General features: G+C 40.0%; 1 protein-coding gene across 1 annotated transcript in view; it reads left to right on the top strand.

Moving 5' to 3' along the window:
• SLC39A9 (solute carrier family 39, member 9) overlaps window positions 1-21,053 on the top strand; it is a 50,023-nt gene that overhangs the window by 8,914 nt on the left and 20,056 nt on the right. Inside the window, exon 2 of the mRNA XM_010846693.1 lies at window positions 10,373-10,481. Within this exon, the coding sequence (XP_010844995.1) occupies window positions 10,373-10,481 (109 nt within the window). The remainder of the gene's footprint in view (window positions 1-10,372; window positions 10,482-21,053) is intronic.

Genomic DNA, 21,053 nt, shown 5'->3' with positions numbered 1-21,053 from the left:
TGGGAGGGATTGGGGCAGGAGGAGAAGGGGACGACAGAGGATGAGATGGCTGGATGGCATCACCAACTCGATGGACATGAGTCTGAGTGAACTCCAGGAGATGGTGATGGACAGGGAGGCCTGGCATGCTGCAATTCATGGGGTCACAAAGAGTTGGACACGACTGAGCAACTGAACTGAATTTGATAGAGAAAAATTATTTTTTTCTCAGTTCAATCAAACTTCTTGTGTATTAATAATATTCGTTGTCAGTGTTTTCCCAGGTCTTTCCCATGCATCAGTGTGTTTTTGTTTTTGTAGTCACATTGAGCAGTCTTACGAGATTTGGTTTTATTTTTAGAAAGGACTCACAAAAAGAAAAGCAAGTTGGTCTTGTTTTCCGAGATTGAAAGAAGTAGCATCAATCGAGTATTGCTTGTTATTACCTCTATGCAAATGAATTTAGGAAAGGGAAACCTGTATGCCACTGGCATAATGGTAATGATGCAGCATTGTTCACTCGAACTTTCATCCAAGTATCTGGGTTTTGCACTGTGATTCTTGTGGAGGAGCGGCTTAGAAGCATTTACGGCATGCTCCCAATGAGGTTGGAGATAAGTGCTAGTGACAACTACTCTGTATTAAGTGTGCTCACATCATATGCCTACATGATAGTACTAGTAGTGGCAATCCTGTCTTCCAGAAAAGGATATTGAACTTGCTTAGTGTCACAGCCACAGCTTAGAGGCAGGATGCTTTTAGACATCTTGTCTCAGTTGTCAGGACTTGAAGAATCAAGTTCACATTTGAGTTTTCTTGATTACTGTTACTGTTACTGTAACTTAGCAGTAGATCATGTAGTAGGTAAAGGAAGTGTCTCCTTGAAGCAGGTTTATTTGTAAGAATATGGAGAAAGCCTTTATTGCTTCAACAAGAGTTACTTTGTGCCCTGTGATATTTCATCCCTTCAGTGCTTCCAGCTTTGAAGGGGTCAGTCTTATAACAAGAGACGCATCTTTCATTTTTTAGGAAACTGCAGTTGAGGCTTTTCAGTACAACATGAGCATGGTTTAAGGGAGATTGAAATAAACAGTCTTCAGTATTAAAAGCTTTTAAAATTATTGGCATGTCTTTAATTGAACCAAACAATTTATTGACTGTTTCTGTGAGCAAGGAAAGAAAAACCATTTAACTACCTTGGTATCTGCCAAGAAAACTAAACTGACTTCAAAGCTTGCACTATGCTGATAGCTTAATGGCACTGAGTACAAACTGCTGCTTTAATTAATAGTTCTGGTCAGTCCTTTGGCTTAGTCAGCTACAGACATGAAATTGTAAAATGAGATAACACCAGACAAACGGCATTGCACAGTTCATGCCTCTCTTGAGCAAATATTTCACTTGTTCAACAGATACTATTGCTTTGGGAACTCTTTTCATCTTGATGCTAATGCTATGCTAAGTCACTTCAGTCGTGTCTGACTCTGTGCAACCCCAGAGACGGCAACCCACCAGGCTCCCCCCTCCCTGGGATTCTCCAGGCAAGAACACTGGAGTGGGTTGCCATTTCCTTCTCCAATGCAGGAAAGTGAAAAGTGAAAGTGAAGTCGCTCAGTCGTGTCTGACCCTCAGCGACCCCATGGACTGCAGCCCTCCAGGCTCCTCCATCCATGGGATTTTCCAGGCAAGGGTACTGGACTGGGGTGCCACTGCCTTCTCCGTTTCATCTTGAACCACACGTGAAATTTGTACTTCTTCATTTAAATATAGCTTTTCAGTGATTTACCGTAAGCAAAGGAGAGAACTTGTCAGCGTTTTGATTTTGACATGTACTCTGTTCTGAGATTAAATAACAAATTGTGAAGTTGTGTGAAAGAATACAGCTGTACAAATAACATGGAGCCACATCTCAAGTGCTTGAAATAAATAGAGTCTAAAATGATTCAGGTAATTTAAAAAAATTTTTTAAGAAAAATTGAAACTGTAACCCACGGCTGCTGCTGCTAAGTCGCTTCAGTCATGTCCGACTCTGTGCAACCCCATAGACGGCAGCCCACAAGGCTCCCCCGTCCCAGGGATTCTCCAGGCAAGAACACTGGAGTGCGTTGCCATTTCCTTCTCCAGTGCATGAAAGTGAAAGTAAAGTCGCTGAGTCTTACCCGACTCTTAGCGACCCCATGGACTGCGGCCCACCAGGCTCCTCCGTCCATGGGATTTTCCAGGCAAGAGTGCTGGAGTGAGGTGCCATTTATGCTTATTTTTTTGACTATTTGATTTTTTGTTTCTGTCAGAAGTGTTCCCTCTGTAATTAGGTGACCATGAGAAAGTTACTACACGTTTATCAACCTGATCAAAGTTATGTACAATAAATAATCTTCGTATCAGTTTGCTGGAGATTGAAGCAGTGACTAAATAGTGATTGAAACAGTGCTAAAGATTGAAACAGGTTTTGAACTTCTTGGGAAAAAAAGATGTCATTTAAGGTATTTGCATTAATGAGACAAATGACTGCGTTGCCTCACATTTACTGTGGTGGAATCCTATTATGGTTCCTTATTTTATGTACTTTAATACCCCTTGAGCCAAAGGATAAATTCTGAATCAAATAACCACGGAAAATTCTGGATATGGTTACACTTTGAAGGGACATGTTAGGCCTGTTAACCAGCACAAGTGTTCTAAAGAGGTTCCAGAGCACTTATGTATTTGTTGATATTAAGGGCCAGTTGAATGGCAGGTTCCAAGTCCCCAGTGCCTTGTGTGAATCTGGGTATTTAATTCATTCTCTTTGTATATGTTTAGGGAAGAATCTGTTATGTGTCAAGATCCTACTCTATAAGTATTCAGCAGTAAATTAAAAGTTTCTGCCTTCACAGAACTTAAAATTTTGGTGTAAGGAGTTCCAAGAACAAACATAGATTTGTCTGACTTGGTTAAATAACTTAGTTAAGTGTAGGAGGTTTAACTTCATTTGGTAAAAAAATGTATGTACTCTAATTTCAAAGTAGACTGAAAACATCAGATCAGATCAGATCAGTTGCTCAGTCGTGTCCGACTCTTTGCGACTCCATGAGTCGCAGCACACCAGGCCTCCCTGTCCATCACCACCTCCCGGAGTTCACTCAGACTCACCTCCATCGAGTCAGTGATGCCATCCAGCCATCTCATCCTCTGTCGTCCCCTTCTCCTCCTACCCCCAATCCCTCCCAGCATCAGAGTCTTTTTCCAATGAGTCAACTCTTCGCATGAGGTGGCCAAAGTACTGGAGTTTCAGCTTTAGCATCATTCCTTCCAAAGAAATCCCAGGGCTGATCTCCTTCAGAATGGACTGGTTGGAATCCTTGCAGTCCAAGGGACTCTCAAAAGTCTTCTCCAACACCACAGTTCAAAAGCATCAATTCTTCGGCACTCAGCCTTCTTCAACAGTCCCAACTCTCACATCCATACATGACCACAGGAAAAACCATAGCCTTGACTAGACAAACCTTTGTTGGCAAAGTAATGTCTCTGCTTTTGAATATGCTATCTAGGTTGGTCATAACTTTCCTTTCAAGGAGTAAGCGTTTTTTAATTTCATGGCTGCAGTCACCATCTGCAGTGATTTTGGAGCCCAGAAAAATAAAGTCTAACACTGTTTCCCCATCTATTTCCCATGAAATGATGGGACCAGATGCCATGATCTTCGTTTTCTGAATGTTGAGCTTTAAGCCAACTTTTTCACTCTCCACTTTCACTTTCATCAAGAGGCTTTTGAGTTCCTCTTCACTTTCTGCCATAAGGGTGGTGTCATCTGCATATCTGAGGTTATTGATATTTCTCCCAGCAATCTTGATTCCAGCTTGTGTTTCTTCCAGTCCAGTATTTCTCATGATGTACTCTGCATATAAGTTAAATAAACAAGGTGACAATATACAGCCTTGACGTACTCCTTTTCCTATTTGGAACCAGTCTGTTGTTCCATGTCCAGTTCTAACTGTTGCTTCCTGACCTGCACACAGGTTTCTCAAGAGGCAGATCAGGTGGTGTGGTATTCCCATCTCTTTCAGAATTTTCCACAGTTTATTGTGATCCACACAGTCAAAGGCTTTGGCACAGTCAATAAGGCAGAAATCGATGTTTTTTCTGGAACTCTCTTGCTTTTTCCATGATCCAGTGGATGTTGGCAATTTGATCTCTGGTTCCTCTGCCTTTTCTAAAACCGGCTTGAACATCAGGAAGTTCACGGTTCACATATTGCTGAAGCCTGGCTTGGAGAATTTTGAGCATTACTTTACTAGCCTGTGAGACGAGTGCAATTGTGTGGTAGTTTGAGTATTCTTTGGCATTGCCTTTCTTTGGGATTGGAATGAAAACGGACCTTTTCCAGTCCTGTGGCCACTGCTGAGTTTTCCAAATTTGCTGGCAGCACTTTTTGAGTGCAGCACTTTCACAGCATCATCTTTCAGGATTTGAAATCGCTCAACTGGAATTCCATCACCTCCACTAGCTTTGTTCATAGTGATGCTTTCCAAGGCCCATTGACTTCACATTCCAGGATGTCTTGCTCTAGGTCAGTGATCACACCATCGTGATTATCTGGGTCGTGAAGATCTTTTTTGTACAGTTCTTCTGTGTATTCTTGCCATCTCTTCTTAATATCTTCTGCTTCTGTTAGGTCCATACCATTTCTGTCCTTTATAGAGCCCATCTTTGCATGAAATCTTCCTTTGTTATCTCTGATTTTCTTGAAGAGATCCCTAGTCTTTCCCATTTTGTTGTTTTCCTCTATTTCTTTGCATTGATCGCTGAAGGAGGCTTTCTTATCTCTTGCTATTCTTTGGAACTCTGCATTCAGATGTTTATATCTTTCCTTTTCTCCTTTGCTTTTCGCTTCTCTTCTTTTCACAGCTATTTGTAAGGCCTCCCCAGACAGCCATTTTGCTTTTTTTGCATTTCTTTTCCATGGGGATGGTTTTGATCCCTGTCTCCTGTACAGTGTCATGAACCTCATTCCGTAGTTCATCAGGCACTCTATCAGATCTAGGCCCTTAAATCTATTTCTCACTTCCACTGTACAATCATATGGGATATGATTTAGGTAATACCTGAATGGTCTAGTGGTTTTCCCTACTTTCTTCAATTTAAGTCTGAATTTGGCAATAAGGAGTTCATGAAAACATAATACAGTAATTTTAGCTCACACTGCCTTTCCTTTGAGGAAATATTACAAAGTGAGATGATTTACTCAAGTTTACCTCAGAGATCTCTTTTTTCCAAATTCTCAAATTCTTTTTTTTCTGACTCTTTAAAATGATATTGTAATACAGATCTTGGGCTTCCCTGATGGCTCAGTGGTAAAGAATGTACATGCATTGGCTGACTTGAGTTTGGTCCCCAAGTCAGCGAGATTCCATAGAGAAGGAAATGGCAACCCACTCCAGTATTCTTGCTTGGGAAATCCCATGGACAGAGAAGCCTGGTGGGCTACAATCCATGGGGTCACAAAAGAGTCAGACACGACTTTGTGAAATCTAAACAACAACAAATACAGATCTCATTAGCCATAATCTGAATCAGATGTCCAGCAATAGCAGAATGGTAAACTGGTATTCTTAGGGCTATTATCGATAAGCATCTGTGAGTGTTTTTATGCAAGTTTTGGGGGGACACATGTGCTTTCATTTCTCTTGGTAAATACCCAAAAGTGGAATTACTGTTTAACTTTATAAGAGACTACCAGTTTTCTGAAGTGATTGGACCATTTTATGCTCTGCCCAACAACATATGGGAGTTCCAGTTGGTCTGTATCCTTGCCATCATTTAGTGGTGTTGGTCTCTTTAATATTAGCCATTCTAGTGGGTGTGAAGAAGTATCTCATTATAGTATAAGTTTGCATTTTGATGATGACTAAATAATGTTGAACATCTTTTCATGGGCTTACTGGCCATTCATGTATCTTTTGTGAAGTATCTGTTCAGTGTTTTACCTATTTTTAACTTTAATTTTGTCTCTTACTGAGTTGTAATCATTCTTTGTATTTCAAATGCAAGTGCTTCGTCAGTGGCTTAGGTTGGGTTCCCTAGAATACAGACCCTGAGAAGATTTGCAGAAAGATTTACAGGAAGTTTATTGGTTGGTGTTCTTGGGAATAACCAAGTGTTGCTCAGTCGTATCCGATTCTTTGTACCTCCATGGACTGTAGCCCATCAGACTCCTCTGTTCATGGAATTCTCCAGGCAAGAATACTGGAGTGGGTAGTCATTCCCTTCTCCAGAGGATCTTCCTGACACAGGGATCAAACCTGGGTCTCCTGCATTACAGGCCACCACATGAGCCACCAGGGAATAACACCTATGAAAGAATGAGCAGGATTAAGCAGATGAAGAAGTTGAGCTGTAATTTGGTTGCAGTGGAGGCCTCAGATCACTCCACAGAAGGCACTGAAGCTTTATGGCCCTTCTGAGATATTCTGACTTGAGGCTTTGTACCTCCATCTGCATAGCAGCAAGTTGGGCTAGTCACTGGATATGGACTTCTCGAGGGGAGGGAATATAACTTTTAGGTTATTGGCCTAAGGGCAGTGTCTCAGAGGGACTTAGCTGAAAGCCATCAGTAGGCAACATTGCCAGCACTTGGGGGAACAGGTATCTCCAACCTGAAGGGGCCTGAGTGTATATTGTTACCATACACCCACCACAAATATATGTATTTCCAGTACAGGTATATGTACTTTCTTCCAGTATGTAGCTTGCCTATTCATTTCTTAATGGATCAGCAAACATTTAAAATTCTGATGTTGAATTTTTTTCTCTTAAAATAGTTTGTGTTTTTTGTGTCCTTGTTGAGAAATCTTTGCCAACTCCAAGATTGCCAAGATTTTCTATATTTTTTTCTAACAGCCGTTGAGTTTTAGGTTTTATATTTAGGTGTATAATCCATCAGGAATTAATTTTCATTTATATGATGTGAGGTACCACCCAAGTAATTCTTGAAGGCAATTAGCTCTTTCCGTTTTAGGTACATCCCTTTCCTCTCATCTTCCCTTAATTTGCAAAGCTGAGGCATCTTTCATTTCCATTTCCCAGAGTAGAGCAGAGTCAAAACGCTGACAGGACAGTCTTCTTTCCCAGTAATTTATTCATTAGTTTGAATTGTGGAGTTCTGAAACTAAGGCCCTCAAATGAAATGATAGTCTGGTGCAGTTTTACCCTTGTTTTTGTCCTTTCTTTGCAGTAAAACTTGACATTCATGATTGTTTTAAGCAAAGGTGACTTTTATGAATTGTTTAGAGAGAATGATGAAAAGACTAATTACTTGCCATGTCAGAGCTGTTTTTCCATCTTGTGTTCTCCATACTCTAACAGTTGGTCTCAAATGAATGCTGTGATTAGCAGTGCTTTGGTGAGTTTAGTAACTTGGAAAAGACAAAGACTCTTAGAATAGCTCAATATTGAACATTAAAATAGGAACACCAGCTGTTTGATGTCCTTTTCCCAAAATACTTCAACCACGTTCTCTTGTTGCCTCCTATATCTTCATAGGATGTGTAGAAATATTATTTTAAAGAAGAGTTGAGGTGCTGACTTGTTAACTAATTTGAACATGCAGTTAGTTCTGCCTCCCAAGCCACTGCCCCAACCATTGGAGGGTTTTTATACAAGCTGTATAGTTGTATACCATTAGAATGCAATCACTGAATGTGTTCAGAACTCTCTCAGTTTGTAAGTCATTAATAGCCACCCAGAATGTGTGAAGGGCTGACCTGGCCTAGATGCTAAGGGGATTCCCCTCATGCTATAGGGCAAGTATTAGCTGGTGCTGACATTGCAGCTATAGTCCCCCCATTTTCAATAGAGACACAATAGACATGGGTCCCTTCTTTCTTCCCAAACAAGGAGCGGGTAATATTTCTACTAACTTTTCAGCTAAGAACCTCCCTTAGAGGCAGTACTTGTATGTGTATATTCCCACAGCTTCACAGTTGCAGCTTCAGTAGTATTTCAGAACTAATACAACCATTGTTATTTTTGATAACCTCATAAAAGAAACTAAAACAGAAAAGGCGAGTATGTGATATACTGTTAAAATTATTAAAAGTTTTTCATAAGCAACATTAATGCCCTCTTGTAGTTTTAAAGATTATTTTTCATACTCCCAAGACTCTAAGAAGGGTACGTCGCTGCTTCAGGAAATTTTGAAACATAATCCTTTATATCCTTTATGTCAGGATACAGTCTGCTAAGGAAATCTGAATAAAAAGAAAAAACTGGTATTAGTGGATTAAAGCCATAGATCATTTATGGCATTGATTCTAATGATGGTTTCATAGATGTGTACTTCCAAATACATAAAGTGGTATACATTAAATATCTACAGCTCTAGTATGTCAATCTCAATCCAGCATTTTTTTTTAAACTAGAGGACATTTTAGTATTAAACTAAATATGTTTTTTCATTGTATGAGTATGTTTCATTGTATGTTCATTGCAGATAAATAAATTTTTATAAATTATATATCACATTTATAAACTATAAAGAAAAAATTGTGTTTATAATAGCCAGGACATGGAAGCAACCTAGATGTCCATCAGCAGATGAATGGATAAGAAAGCTGTGGTACATATACACAATGGAGTATTACTCAGCCATTAAAAAGAATACATTTGAATCAGTTCTAATGAGGTGGATGAAACTGGAGCCTATTATACAGAGTGAAGTAAGCCAGAAGGAAAAACACCAATACAGTATACTAACGCATATATATGGAATTTAGAAAGATGGTAACGATAACCCTGTATACGAGACAGCAAAAGAGACACTGATGTATAGAACAGGCTTATGGACTCTGTGGGAGAGGGAGAGGGTGGGAAGATTTGGGAGAATGGCATTGAAACATATGAAAAGTCATGTATGAAACGAGATGCCAGTCCAGGTTCAATGCACGATGCTGGATGCTTGGGGCAGGGTGCACTGGGACGACCCAGAGGGATGGTATGGGGAGGGAGGAGGGAGGAGGGTTCAGGATGGGGAACACATGTATACCTGTGGTGGATTCATTTTGATATTTGGCAAAACTAATACAATTATGTAAGGTTTAAAAATAAAATTAATTAAAAAAAATAAAATTATATAAAAAAAAAAAGAATGTAAAAACACCGTACAAAAAAAAAAAAAGAAAAAATTGTTAATGTTTTACACTTGTTCTGTCTATGGGTATACTTTTTCAAAAGAACTATGAGATTATCCATATGTATTGTTTGCTCGCAGCTTTTCCTCGTAGCAATATATCATGCCTTTTTAAAAGTTAATTAACATTTGTTTTTGGTTGTGCTGGGTCTTCGTTGCTGCGCGGGCTTTCTCTTGTAGTGAGCGGGGGCTGCTGTCTGCCGTGGTACACGGCCTTCTCATTGCGTTGGCCACTCTTGTTGTGGGGCATAGGCTGTAAGAGTGCAGGTTGCAGTAGTTGCAGCTCGCAGGCTGTAGAGTGTGGGCTCTGTAGTTGTGGCACACGGGCTAAGTTGCCCCATGGCATATGGGATCTTACCGGATCAGTGATGAAACCCATGTCCCCTGCATTGGCGGGTGGATTCTTAGCCACTGGACCACCAGGGAAATCGTGTCATTACCTTCTGTATCCATGAGTAGACCCCTGTCATAATTTGTAATTGCTGAGCTACTAACATTTTCACTTTTCACTTGGTGCTCTGGTGAAGTATTTTAAGTTTATTAGCTAATCTCCTTTCTTGGACATTTAGATTATTTTCAGGTTTGTATTCTTAATATGTACAGTGGCCACCTTTTCATAGTTCTTTCTTAGGAAAATTTCTAGAAGTGAAATTGCTGGATCAAAGAATTCACATTTTTGAGGCTTTAAATCTAAATTACCAAATTGGGGTCCATATAGGTTGTAGCAGCTCCCAATTCCTCCAGTTTAAGATGAGTATGCTAACTTCTCCCTATTGTAGGTAGTAGACAAGTTTTCCCACATCACTGCCAATCTGGTAAGCTTAAAAATGGTATCTCCTTGTTCTAATTGGCATTATTATTCATGAAACTTGGGCTTCCCCGATGGCTCAGCAGGTAAAGAATCCACCTGCAACACAGGCGAAGCAGGAGACAAGGGTTTGATCCCTGGGTCAGAAGATCCCCTGGAGGAGGGCATGGCAACCCACTCCAGTATTCTTGCCTGGAGAATCCCAGGGACAGGGGCGTCTGGTGGGCTACAGTCCATGGGGGCGCAAAGAATCAGACACGACTGAAGGGACTGAGCACACTTTGATGAAGCTGACCCTTTTCCATGTTCACTGGCCATTGTAGATTTTGGCCTCACAAATAAGCAGCTCACTGCAGATACTTCGGAAACTTTTCCCCTGTTTAGTCATCAATCTTCAACAGCTTATGTTTTCTTTCCAGGAGCGACTAAAGCTGGTGACTGTTTTGGGTGCCGGCCTCCTCTGTGGAACTGCACTGGCGGTCATCGTGCCTGAAGGGGTGCACGCACTTTATGAAGATATTCTTGAGGGTGAGAGAGAGATGGGCCTTCTTTGAGCTATGTTATTGATGTGGAGGGCTCAAAAGAGAAGCTTGGTGATATTTTTTTCTGAAAACAGTTCACACGTTTGCCATAGAAATATGCCAAAGCATATCTTTTGATGTTTTTGACAATAAACACGTCAGTAGCAGTTAGTGAATTGAATGCCTCTATCCACGAATACCACTTAAGATTTATTTGCAATAACACATGAATTGTGGGCTTTCTAAGAATGACAATCATTCTTTTTAATGCCTATGCAAAACTTCCAAATTCCTACATGACAATGATTGTGTTTTTAGTGTTCTTTAATTAAAAAAAAATATATATATAGATAGGTAGATAGATAAACACATTTGGATTCAAAGACTCCTTTAAAAAAATTTTTAAACCATTTTGTTTCTAAATTTTATGCATTTATTTATGGCTGTGCTGGGTCTTCATTGCTGTATTGACTTTTTCTACTTGCTGTGCACAGGGTTCTTATTGCGGGGGCTTCGTTGCAGAGTATGGAGTCTAGGGCATGCAGGCTTCAGTAGCTACAGCACATGGGCTTGGTAGCTGCAGCTCCCAGGCTCTGGAGCACAGACTCAATAGTTGTGATACACAGGCTTAGTTGCTCCAAGGCATGTGGGATCTTCCTGGATCAGGGAGGGAACCCATGTTTCTTGCACTGGTAGTCGGATTTGTTACCACTGAGCCACCAGGGAAGCCCCTCAAGGACTCTTTATAATGAACCTTCTAGATAATGAGGACTTCTGTAGTAAAGGATAACTAAGGAATTAAAAAGACGTCTCCTGACCCTAATAACAAGCAGAGAACAGTACAGCTATAGAAGATTAAATGCTGGGCGGTCAGCTTGGTTCATTCATCTGCTAAATGATTTGGTCCTTTATATCAGCTGGGAGGCATACTTGATTCAGATTTGTGATTCAGCAAAATCAGATTCCCACCTGTCATTAAATGTCCCACTTGACTAAAACCACAAATGTTATATTGGTGAGCTGATTTCAGATGCCAAGAGTCTGCTAGACTTTAAGAATAGAATAAAGAGGTCAACACCTTCCAGATTTCTTACTGCTGCTGCTGCTGCTAAGTCACTTCAGTCATGTCTGACTCTGTGCGACCCCTTAGACGGCAGCCCACCATGCTCCCCTGTCCCTGGGATTCTCCAGGCAAGAACACTGGAGTGGGTTGCCATTTCCTTCTCCAATGCATGAAAGTGAAAAGTGAAAGTGAAGTCTTGCAGTCGTGTCTGACTCTTTGCAACCTCATGGACTGCAGCCCACCAGGCTCCTCTGTCCATGGGATTTTCCAGGCAAGAGTACTGGAGTGGGGTGCCATTGCCTTCTCCGAAATTTCTTACTAGTCACAGCATAATAAATAGTTTTTCACATGTTAGTAGAGGAAAAAAACTGTCCTATATTCAGAGGGATGATGCTCATATGCCTGGGGTATGAATATGGTCATAGTGGTAAAGAATGGGGATCATGGGGGTTAGTGCAAAGTAGGACAGAGGCTAAGGATTGGTCAGCCTTAGGAGGAAAAAATAACAAATTAGGATCCTTAGAGCAGTGGTTTCCACTCTTTTTTGATCATATATTCTATTGAGAAAAAAAGATAATACATGTGCTATTGCATTGATACACTCTACCTTATAATACACTCCTTAAATAGAAAATTTTGGAAAATGAGATTTAAAGTAACAGTATATAGACCAGTATTTCCTTTCATGTTCTAGTGGATCATCTTGAGTTTTCCTGCGTGTACTCATTCCACTGTGGAAATTACTCTGCTGGTGTGCTAGAAAACATTCAGACTATGATTAAAAGACACTTAAAATTTGTTTTGCTTGGCTTTGTGCTAAGAATTATGGGTGGTAGTTGTTTGCTAAACTTGTCTGATAAAGTTTCTTGAGGAAGGGGTGCATTTTAAAAGTACAGTTTTCTGACCCCCAACCTAGATTATTTAATCAAAATCTCCAGGGAAGGTATTTGGGTATATCTAATTTTAACACGTTGTCAAATGATTCTTATTAGACAAGTTTAGGAAACACTAGAGTAGGGGAAAAAAGTGCTTCAGCTTTAGTTTTTTTTTTTGCTGATAGTTTTATGAGATGATAATGTATATACCATATTTCAGGTATACTTTTAAAGTTAAATGTAGCTACTATGTGTTGGGTTGCTTTCCTTTATTTTCAGTTTTCCTTGTTTTGGCCCAAAATAATTTTGTGGATTCGTTTGAAGATAGATACATGTACTTTATAAACCTATTTTTTGAAAAATAAGCATTCTAATTTCTTTAACCTTTTCATCACAGATTATTTTCCTGCCCCAAGCCAATCATTAAAAAATCTTTTAAGGGACTTCCCTAGTGGTCCAGAGATTAAGACTCTGTGCTTTTACTGCAGAAGTTGTAGGTTTGATCCCTGGTCAGGGAACGAAGATCCCACATGCTGGTTGGCCTTCATTAAAAAAAAAAAAAGAAAAGAAAAGAAATATTTTACAACTATTTTCACTTACATATTTTATATTCACAAGGCAAAAAGATATGACAGTGAAAGATGAAGCCCTCAGGTTAGTAGGTGCCCAATATGCTACAGGAGATGAGTGGAGAAATAGCTCCAGAAGGAATAAAGAGGCTGAGCCAAAGCAGAAGCGATGCCCAGTTGTGAATGTGGCTGGTGGTGAAAGTCAAGTCCAATGCTGTAAAGAACAATACTGCATAAGAACCTGAAATATTAGGTCCATGAAACAAGGTAAATTGGAAGTGATTAAACCGAAGGTGGCAAGAGTGAACATCAACATTTTACTAATCAGTGAACTAAAATGGACAGGAATGGGCAAATTTAATTCAGATGACCATTATATCTACTACAAGAAGCCCTTAGAAGAAATGGAATAGCCCTCATAGTCAACAAAAGGAGTCCAAAATGCTGTTCAGTTCAGTTCAGTTGCTCAGTTGTGTCCAATTCTTTGCGACCCAATGAATCGCAGCACACCAGTCCTCCCTGTCCATCACCAACTCCCAGAGTTCACCCAAACTCATGTCCATTGAGTCGATGATGCCATCCAGCCATCTCATCCTCTGTCGTCCCCTTCTCCTCCTGCCCCAATCCCTCCCAGCATCAGGGTCTTCTCCAATGAGTCAGCTCTTCACATGAGGTGGCCAAAGTACTGGAGTTTCAGCCTCAGCATCAGTCCTTCCAATGAACACCCAGGACTGGTCTCCTTTAGGATGGACTGGTTGGATCTCCTTGCAGCCCAAGCGACTCGCAAGAACCTTCTCCAACACCACATTTCAAAAGCATCAATTCTTCGGCACTCAGCTTTCTTCACAGTCCAACTCTCACATCCATACATGACCACTGGAAAAACCATAGCCTTGACTAAATGGACCTTTGTTGGCAAAGTAATGTCTCTGGTTTTGAATATGCTATCTAGGTTGGTCATAACTTTCCTTCCAAGGAGTAAGCGTTTTTTAATTTCATGGCTGCAGTCACCATCTGCAGTGATTTTGGAGCCCCAAAAATAAAGTCTGTTTCTACTGTTTCCCCATCTGTTTCCCATGAAGTGATGGGACCCGATGCCATGACCTTAGTTTTCTGAATGTTGAGCTTTAAGCCAACTTTTTCACTCTCCTCTTTCACTTTCATCAAGAGGCTTTTTAGTTCCTCTTCACTTTCTGCCATAAGGGTGGTGTCATCTGCATATCTGAAGTTATTGATGTTTCTCCCAGCAATCTTGATTGCAGCTTGTGCTTCTTCCAGCCCAGCGTTTCTCATGATGTACTCTGCAAAGAAGTTAAATAAACAGGGTGACAGTATACAGCTTTGACGTACTCCTTTTCCTATTTGGAACCAGTCTGTTGTTCCATGTCCAATTCTAACTGTTGCTTCCTGACCTGCATATAGGTTTCTCAAGAGGCAGGTCAGGTGGTCTGGTATTCCCATCTCTGTAGGAATTTTCCACAGTTTGTTGTGATCCACACAGTCAAAGGCTTTGGCATAGTCAATAAAGCAGAAATAGATGTTTTTCTGGAACTGTCTTGCTTTTTCAATGATCCCATGGATATTGGCAATTTGAATCAGTACTTGAGTGCAATCTCAAAAATGATAGAATGATCTCAGTTTGTTTCTAAGGCAAACCATTCAGTATCACAGTAATCCAAATCTATGCCCTAACCACTAATGATGAAGAAGCTGAAGCTGACCAGTTCTATGAAGACCTACAAAACTTTCTAGAACTAACACTAAAAAGATGTCCTTTTCATCATAGGGGACTGGAATACAAAAGTAGGAAGTCAAGAGATACCTGGAGTAACAGACAAGTTTGGCCTTGGAGTACAAAATGAAGCAGGGCAAAGGCTAACAGAGTTTTGCCAAGAGAATGTACTGGTCATAGCTAAACACCCTCTTCCAACAACACAGGAGACAACTCTACACATGGACATTACCAGATGGTCAAAATTGAAATCAGATTGATTATATTCTTTGCAGCCAAAGATGGAGAAACTCTATATGGTCAGCAAAAACAAGATCTGGAGCTGACTATGGCTCAGATCATTAGCTTCTTACTGCAAAATTCAGACTTAAATTGAAGAATATAGGGAAAACCACTAGGCCATTCAGGTATGACCTAAATAAAATCCCTTACAATTATACAATGGAAATGACAAATAGATTCAAGGGATTAGATCTGATAGAGTGCCTAAAGAACTATGGACAGAGGTTCGGGACATTGTACAGGAGGCTGTGATCAAAACCATCCTCAAGAAAAAGGAAGGCAAAATGGTTATCTGAGGAGGCTTTACAAATAGCTGAGAAGAGAAGCAAAAGGCAAAGGAGAAAAGGAAAGATAAACCCATCTGAATGCAGAATTCCAAAGAACAGCATGGAAAGATAAGAAAGCCTTCATAAGTGAACAATGTAAAGACATAGAAGAAAACAATATAATGGAAAAGACTAGACATCTATTCAAGAAAATTAGAGATACCAAGGAAACATTTCAGGCAAAGATGGGCACAATAAAGGACAGAAACAGTACGGACCTAACAGAAGCAGAAGATATTAAGAAGAAATGTCAAGAACACACAGAAGAACTTTACAAAAAAGGTCTTAATAATCTAGATAACCACGATGGTGTGATCACTCAACTAGAGCCAGACGTCCTGGAGTGTGAAGTCAAGTGGGCCTCAGGAAGCATTACTACAAACAAAGCTAGTGGAGGTGATGGAATTCCAGCTGAGCTATTTCAAGTCCTAAAAGATGATGCTGTTAAAGTGCAGCACTCAATACGCCAGCAAATTTGGAAAACTCAGCAGTGGCCACAGGACTGGAAAAGGTCAGTTTTTATTCCAATCCCAAAGAAAAGCAATGCCAAAGAATGTTCAAACTACATCAAAATTGTGTTCATTTCACACGCTCGAGCGCAAGGTTATGCTCAAAATCCTTCAAGCTAGGCTTCAGAAGTATTTGAACTGAGAACTTCCAGATGTACAAGTTAGATTTATAAAAGGCAGAGGAACCAAAGATCAAATTGCCAACATCTGTTGGACCATAGAAAAAGCAAGGGAATTCCAGAAAAACATCTACTTCTGCTTCATTGACTACACTAAAGCCTTTGACTGTGTGGATCATAACAAACTGTGGAGAATTCTTAAAGTGATAGGAATACCAGACCACCTTACCTGCCTCCTGAGAAGTCTGTATGCATGTCAAGAAGTAACAGTTAGAACCAGACATGGAACAACAGACTGGTTCCAAATTGGGAAAGGAGTACGTCAAAACTGTATATTGTCACCCTGCTTATTTAACTTTTATGCAGAGTACATCATGAGAAACGCTGGGCTGGAAGGAACAAGCTGGAAGAAGCACAGGCTGGAATCCCGGGAGAAATATCAATAACCTCAGACATGCAGATGACACCATCCTAATGGCAGAAATCAAAGAGGAACCAAAGAGCCTCTTGATGCAGGTGAAAGAGGAGAGTGAAAAAACTGGCTTAAAACTCAACATTCAAAAAATGAAGATTATGGCATTTGATCCCATCACTTCGTGGCAAATAGGGAAAAACTGGAAACAGTGACAGACTTTATCTTCTTGGGCTCCAAAATCACTGCAGATGGTGACTGCAGCCATGAAATTAGAAGACGCTTCTTGGGAGGAAAGCTATGACAAACCTAGACAGCATATAAAAAAGGAGAGACATCACTTAACGGACAAATGTCCATATAGTCAAAGTTATGGTTTTTCCAGTAGTCATCTATGGTTGTGAGAGTTGGACCATAAAGAAAGCTGAGTGCCAAAAAATTGATGCTTTCAAACTGTGGTGCTGGAAAAGACTCTTGAGAGTCCCTTGGACAGCAAGGAGATCAAACCAGTCAATAAAGGAAATCAACCCTGAATATTTCATTGGAAGGACTGATGCTGAAGCTGAAGCTCCAGTATTTTGGCCACCTGATGTGAAGAGCTGACCCACTGGAAAAGACCCTGATGCTGGGAAAGATTGAAGGCAGGAGGAGAAGGTGGCAACAGAGGATACAATAGTTAGATGGCATCACCGACTCGATGGACATGAGTTTGAGCAAACTCCGAGAAGTAGTAAAGGACAGGGAAGCCTGGTGTGCTGCAGTCTGTGGGGCTGCAAACAGCTGGAGACGACTGAGCAACTGAACAACAACAGCATTCAGTCTTTTTGGCATGAATGACTACGTTTTGTCAAATCCATAAAGTCAAAATACAGAACAGTTCCATCACCCTCATCTCCTTTTGTAATCAGACTTTTCCTCCACTTCCAATCTTGAGCAACCTCTGATCTCCTCTGTGTCTATAGTTTTGTCTTTTCTCAATGTCATATATATGCAGCCTTGTAGTCTTTGGGTCTGACTTCTTTTAGTTAGCTTAATGCAGTTGAGAAGTCATCCTGTTGTTTGGTGCATCAGTGGTTTATACCTGCTCCAATATTCTTGCCTGGAGAAGTCCATGGACAAAGGAGCCTGGTGGGCTACAGTCCATGGGGTCACAAAGAGTCGGACACGACTGAGTGACTAATACCCACATCCCGTAATATGAGAGTTGCAGTTGACTCCCTTCCAAACATTTTCGTTGTCTCTTTTGTTTTAGTTTTTTATTTTAATCACCCAAATAGACGGGTAGTGGTGTTTCTATGTGTATCTCTGTGTGTTTTGATTGATTTGACTGTGTTGAGTCTTAGTTGTAGCGTGAGGGATCTTCCATCTTTGTTGCAGTGTGTGGGATCTTGTTCCATCAAACCTGGGCCCCCTGCATTGGGAGCGTAGAGTCTTAGCCACTGGACCACCAGGGAAGTCCTTTCCGCTCTTGCGTTATTGTTGTTCAAGCCAACTTTTCTCCAAACTTTGAGAAAGGAATTTGTGTACCTGTAACTACAGCCTATGGTTTAGTTCTTCTGTGGACCTTATAATTAGGATAATAAGCAGGTATTTTTTCAGAGCTCGGTATACCATGTTAGCTAAGTACTCTGACACTTTAATAAGCAGTATTAAATACAAATTAATGTGAAAAGGAACTTCTCACATACTCTTCTACAATTATAGCTCTAAAATCACTGGACTTAGATGAATATCTGTGTTCATGTGAGGAAACAGTCTTCCTGTAGAAACAGAAGTTTTGAGAACATAGTTTATTGAGTACTGCAGTACTTGTTTACTGTGGATGGAGCTAATGTTTGAAACCACAAAAATTGTTTTAAAGTAGAGGGTTAAATCTGCTATTACATTAACATTTATCCTATCCTCCATTAATAAAAATGGAGCTCTTTAAGGCTCTTATACTTTACTTTCAGGATTCTGAAATTGTTTGATTGTTCAGTACTGTATCTGACCAGATATTCACTCCACATGTTTCACATGTTCATGTAAATCTCCTGAATTAATTCCATTTAATATACAACTATGTTCCTGAACATTTAGTGAGCACTTAACCACAATACCAGGTATTGTGTGAATATATTGCCTAATCATTCACAACAACCCTCTAAGGTGGATACTGCTTTATAAATGAGACTTTTGAACCCCTGAGAGGTTAAATAATTTGCCCAAGGAACTCAGCCAGTAAGTGTCAGGACCAGGATTTGAACACAGGCTGCCTTACTCCGTCTGAAGTCTACACTTTTAATGACACTCTGCTATGTGGTGAACATTGTAAGGAATTTCATATCACCAAAACACTGTATATCTGCTAAAGAAATGTAAGTTTCCTACCTTATAATGAGATTTTTTTTTCTTTCAGAAATAGTGGTATTTTGATTAAAAAAAAAAAAAGATTCATTAACATCCCTTTAAAACATTAGTTTTATTCATTTGACTATAGTCAGTTTTCTCTTTTACATGATAAACAGATAGTAAGTAAGAGCTACTCTACCCTGTTGGGCTTCCCTGGTGGCTCAGACCATAAAGAATCTGCTTGCAGTGCGGGAGACCCAGATTCAGTCCCTGGGTCGGAAGAGCCCCTGGAGAAGGAAATGGCTACCCTCTCCAGTATTCTTGCCTGAAGAATTCCATGGATAGAAGAGCCTGGCAGGCTACAGTCTATGGGGTCGCAAAGAGGCAGATGCCACTGAGCGACTAACACTTTGACTGTTACTGAAAACACATCAAGTGTAAAGAACTGTCTGTCTTTGCCCAGAAAAAAAAAAAGTATATAATAAAAATCTGTAAAGGTTATAAGATATAAGTAGAAGGTAAGAAATTTAAAATAATCAGTACAGGCCGAAAATACAAACATCAAAGCGGGGTGTCACCCTTCCCCACAAAGAAACAGATTACCTGAAGGTTTGATTCTTAGAATGCTTTGTCCTTTGTAAATGTTAATCTGAAGGAGTTCTAGTGAATGTCTTCAAAGGGCAAATTGATTCTATTACATTTATCAATAATTTAACATATGTGTCTGTAACATCAGTTCAGTTCAGTTCAGTCGCTCAGTTGTGTCCCGACTCTTTGCAACCCCATGAATTGCAGCATGCCAGGCCTCCCTGTCCATCAACCAACTCCCAGAGTTCACCCAAACTCACGTCCATTGAGTCGGTGATGCCATCCAGCTGTCTCATCCTTTGTCGTCCCCTTCTCCTCCTGTCCCCAATCCCTCCCAGCATCAGTCTTTTCCAATGAGTCAACCCTTGGCATGAGGTGGCCAAAGTACTGGAGTTTCAGCTTTAGCATCATTCCTTCCAGAGAACACTGTAACATAGGAAGGCTATATACCATACTGGTGGAGCTTATTGGAAGGATTCCTGTATGAATATCTACGGAGAGAATTAAGCCCATGATGATTTGCTGAACACTCTGTTAGTGGCATGAGAAATATATGTCTGATGAGCAATATCCAGTGATAATACTGAGTGTATATACTTTGCAGTGGGGAATGTGACATGGACCATGCCTCAGTTATTCATTACCAGCCAGTGCCGTGTGTGAAACAGACACAACAGTAACAACCTGAAAGTTCTTTCAAGAATGAGTACCATATGTACACGAATTTTAGTTAAATAGCTGGGTGTTAAAATTTTTTATTTTAGTATAGTTGATTTACAATGGGGTATTCATTTCTACTGTATAGCAAAGTGACTCAGTTGTACATATGTATATTATTTTTCATGTTCTTTTCCATTATGGTTTATCACAGGATATCGACTGTATAGTGCCCTGTGCTGTGCGGTAGGCCCTCGTTTCTCCATTCTATCATAGTTTGCATCTAATAATCCCAAACCCCCAACGCGTCCCTCCCCAGCCCCTCTGCCCCTGGCAGTGAGAGGCCTTCTCTACGAGTGAGTCTGTTTCTGTTTCGTAGGTAGGTTCATTTGTGTCGTATTTTAGATTCCACACGGAAGTGATGTCACACGGCACTTGTCTTCTCTTTCTGATTCGCTTCACTTAGTATAGTCTCTAGGTCCATCCATCTTGCTGCAAATGGCATTATTTCACTCTTTTGTATGGCTGAGTAGTGTTCCATTGTATATATGCACCACATCTTGTTTATCCGTTCATCTGTCAGTGGCCATTTATGTTGTTTCCATATCTTGGCTATTGTAAATAGTAAATAGCTGGTTTTTGAGATCTCAGGTTTTGCTGGGTTGAGTTTCACATCCTCCAGTAGAAAGGGTGGATGTGTTAATACTGAATATCCAGATCCCATTACTAAAGTGTTACTGTACTAACAAGTCGTGGGATTATCACTCACTTTAAAAAGCATTTTTGTTTTGTTTTGGCTAATGCTTGCAAATAAAACCAATAATGCCTACCATTCATTGTATATAATCCAGTAAATATTTTATGTTTTTATATATAAAATTAAATTCCACTTAATTATAAGTATTCAGATCTTGTATGGAAAGCTTCAATCAACAGCACACTTATTTCAAGTTATATATATATGTGTGTGTGTATATATATTATATATAAATAATAATGTTCCCCACATTTATTTGCCACAGTTTTATTTATACATAAAATTGAGTGTTAACTCTTTCAAAGTCATAACAACAGGAAATTATATACTTATATCAGTGAATGCTCAAAAAATGTTAG

This window comes from Bison bison, unplaced genomic scaffold (genome assembly GCF_000754665.1).
Source record: "Bison bison bison isolate TAMUID 2011002044 unplaced genomic scaffold, Bison_UMD1.0 scf7180017864239, whole genome shotgun sequence".
Classification (NCBI taxonomy): domain Eukaryota; kingdom Metazoa; phylum Chordata; class Mammalia; order Artiodactyla; family Bovidae; genus Bison; species Bison bison.
The sequence above is the reverse complement of the archived record's forward strand: the minus strand, read 5'-3'. Positions and strand labels throughout refer to the sequence as shown.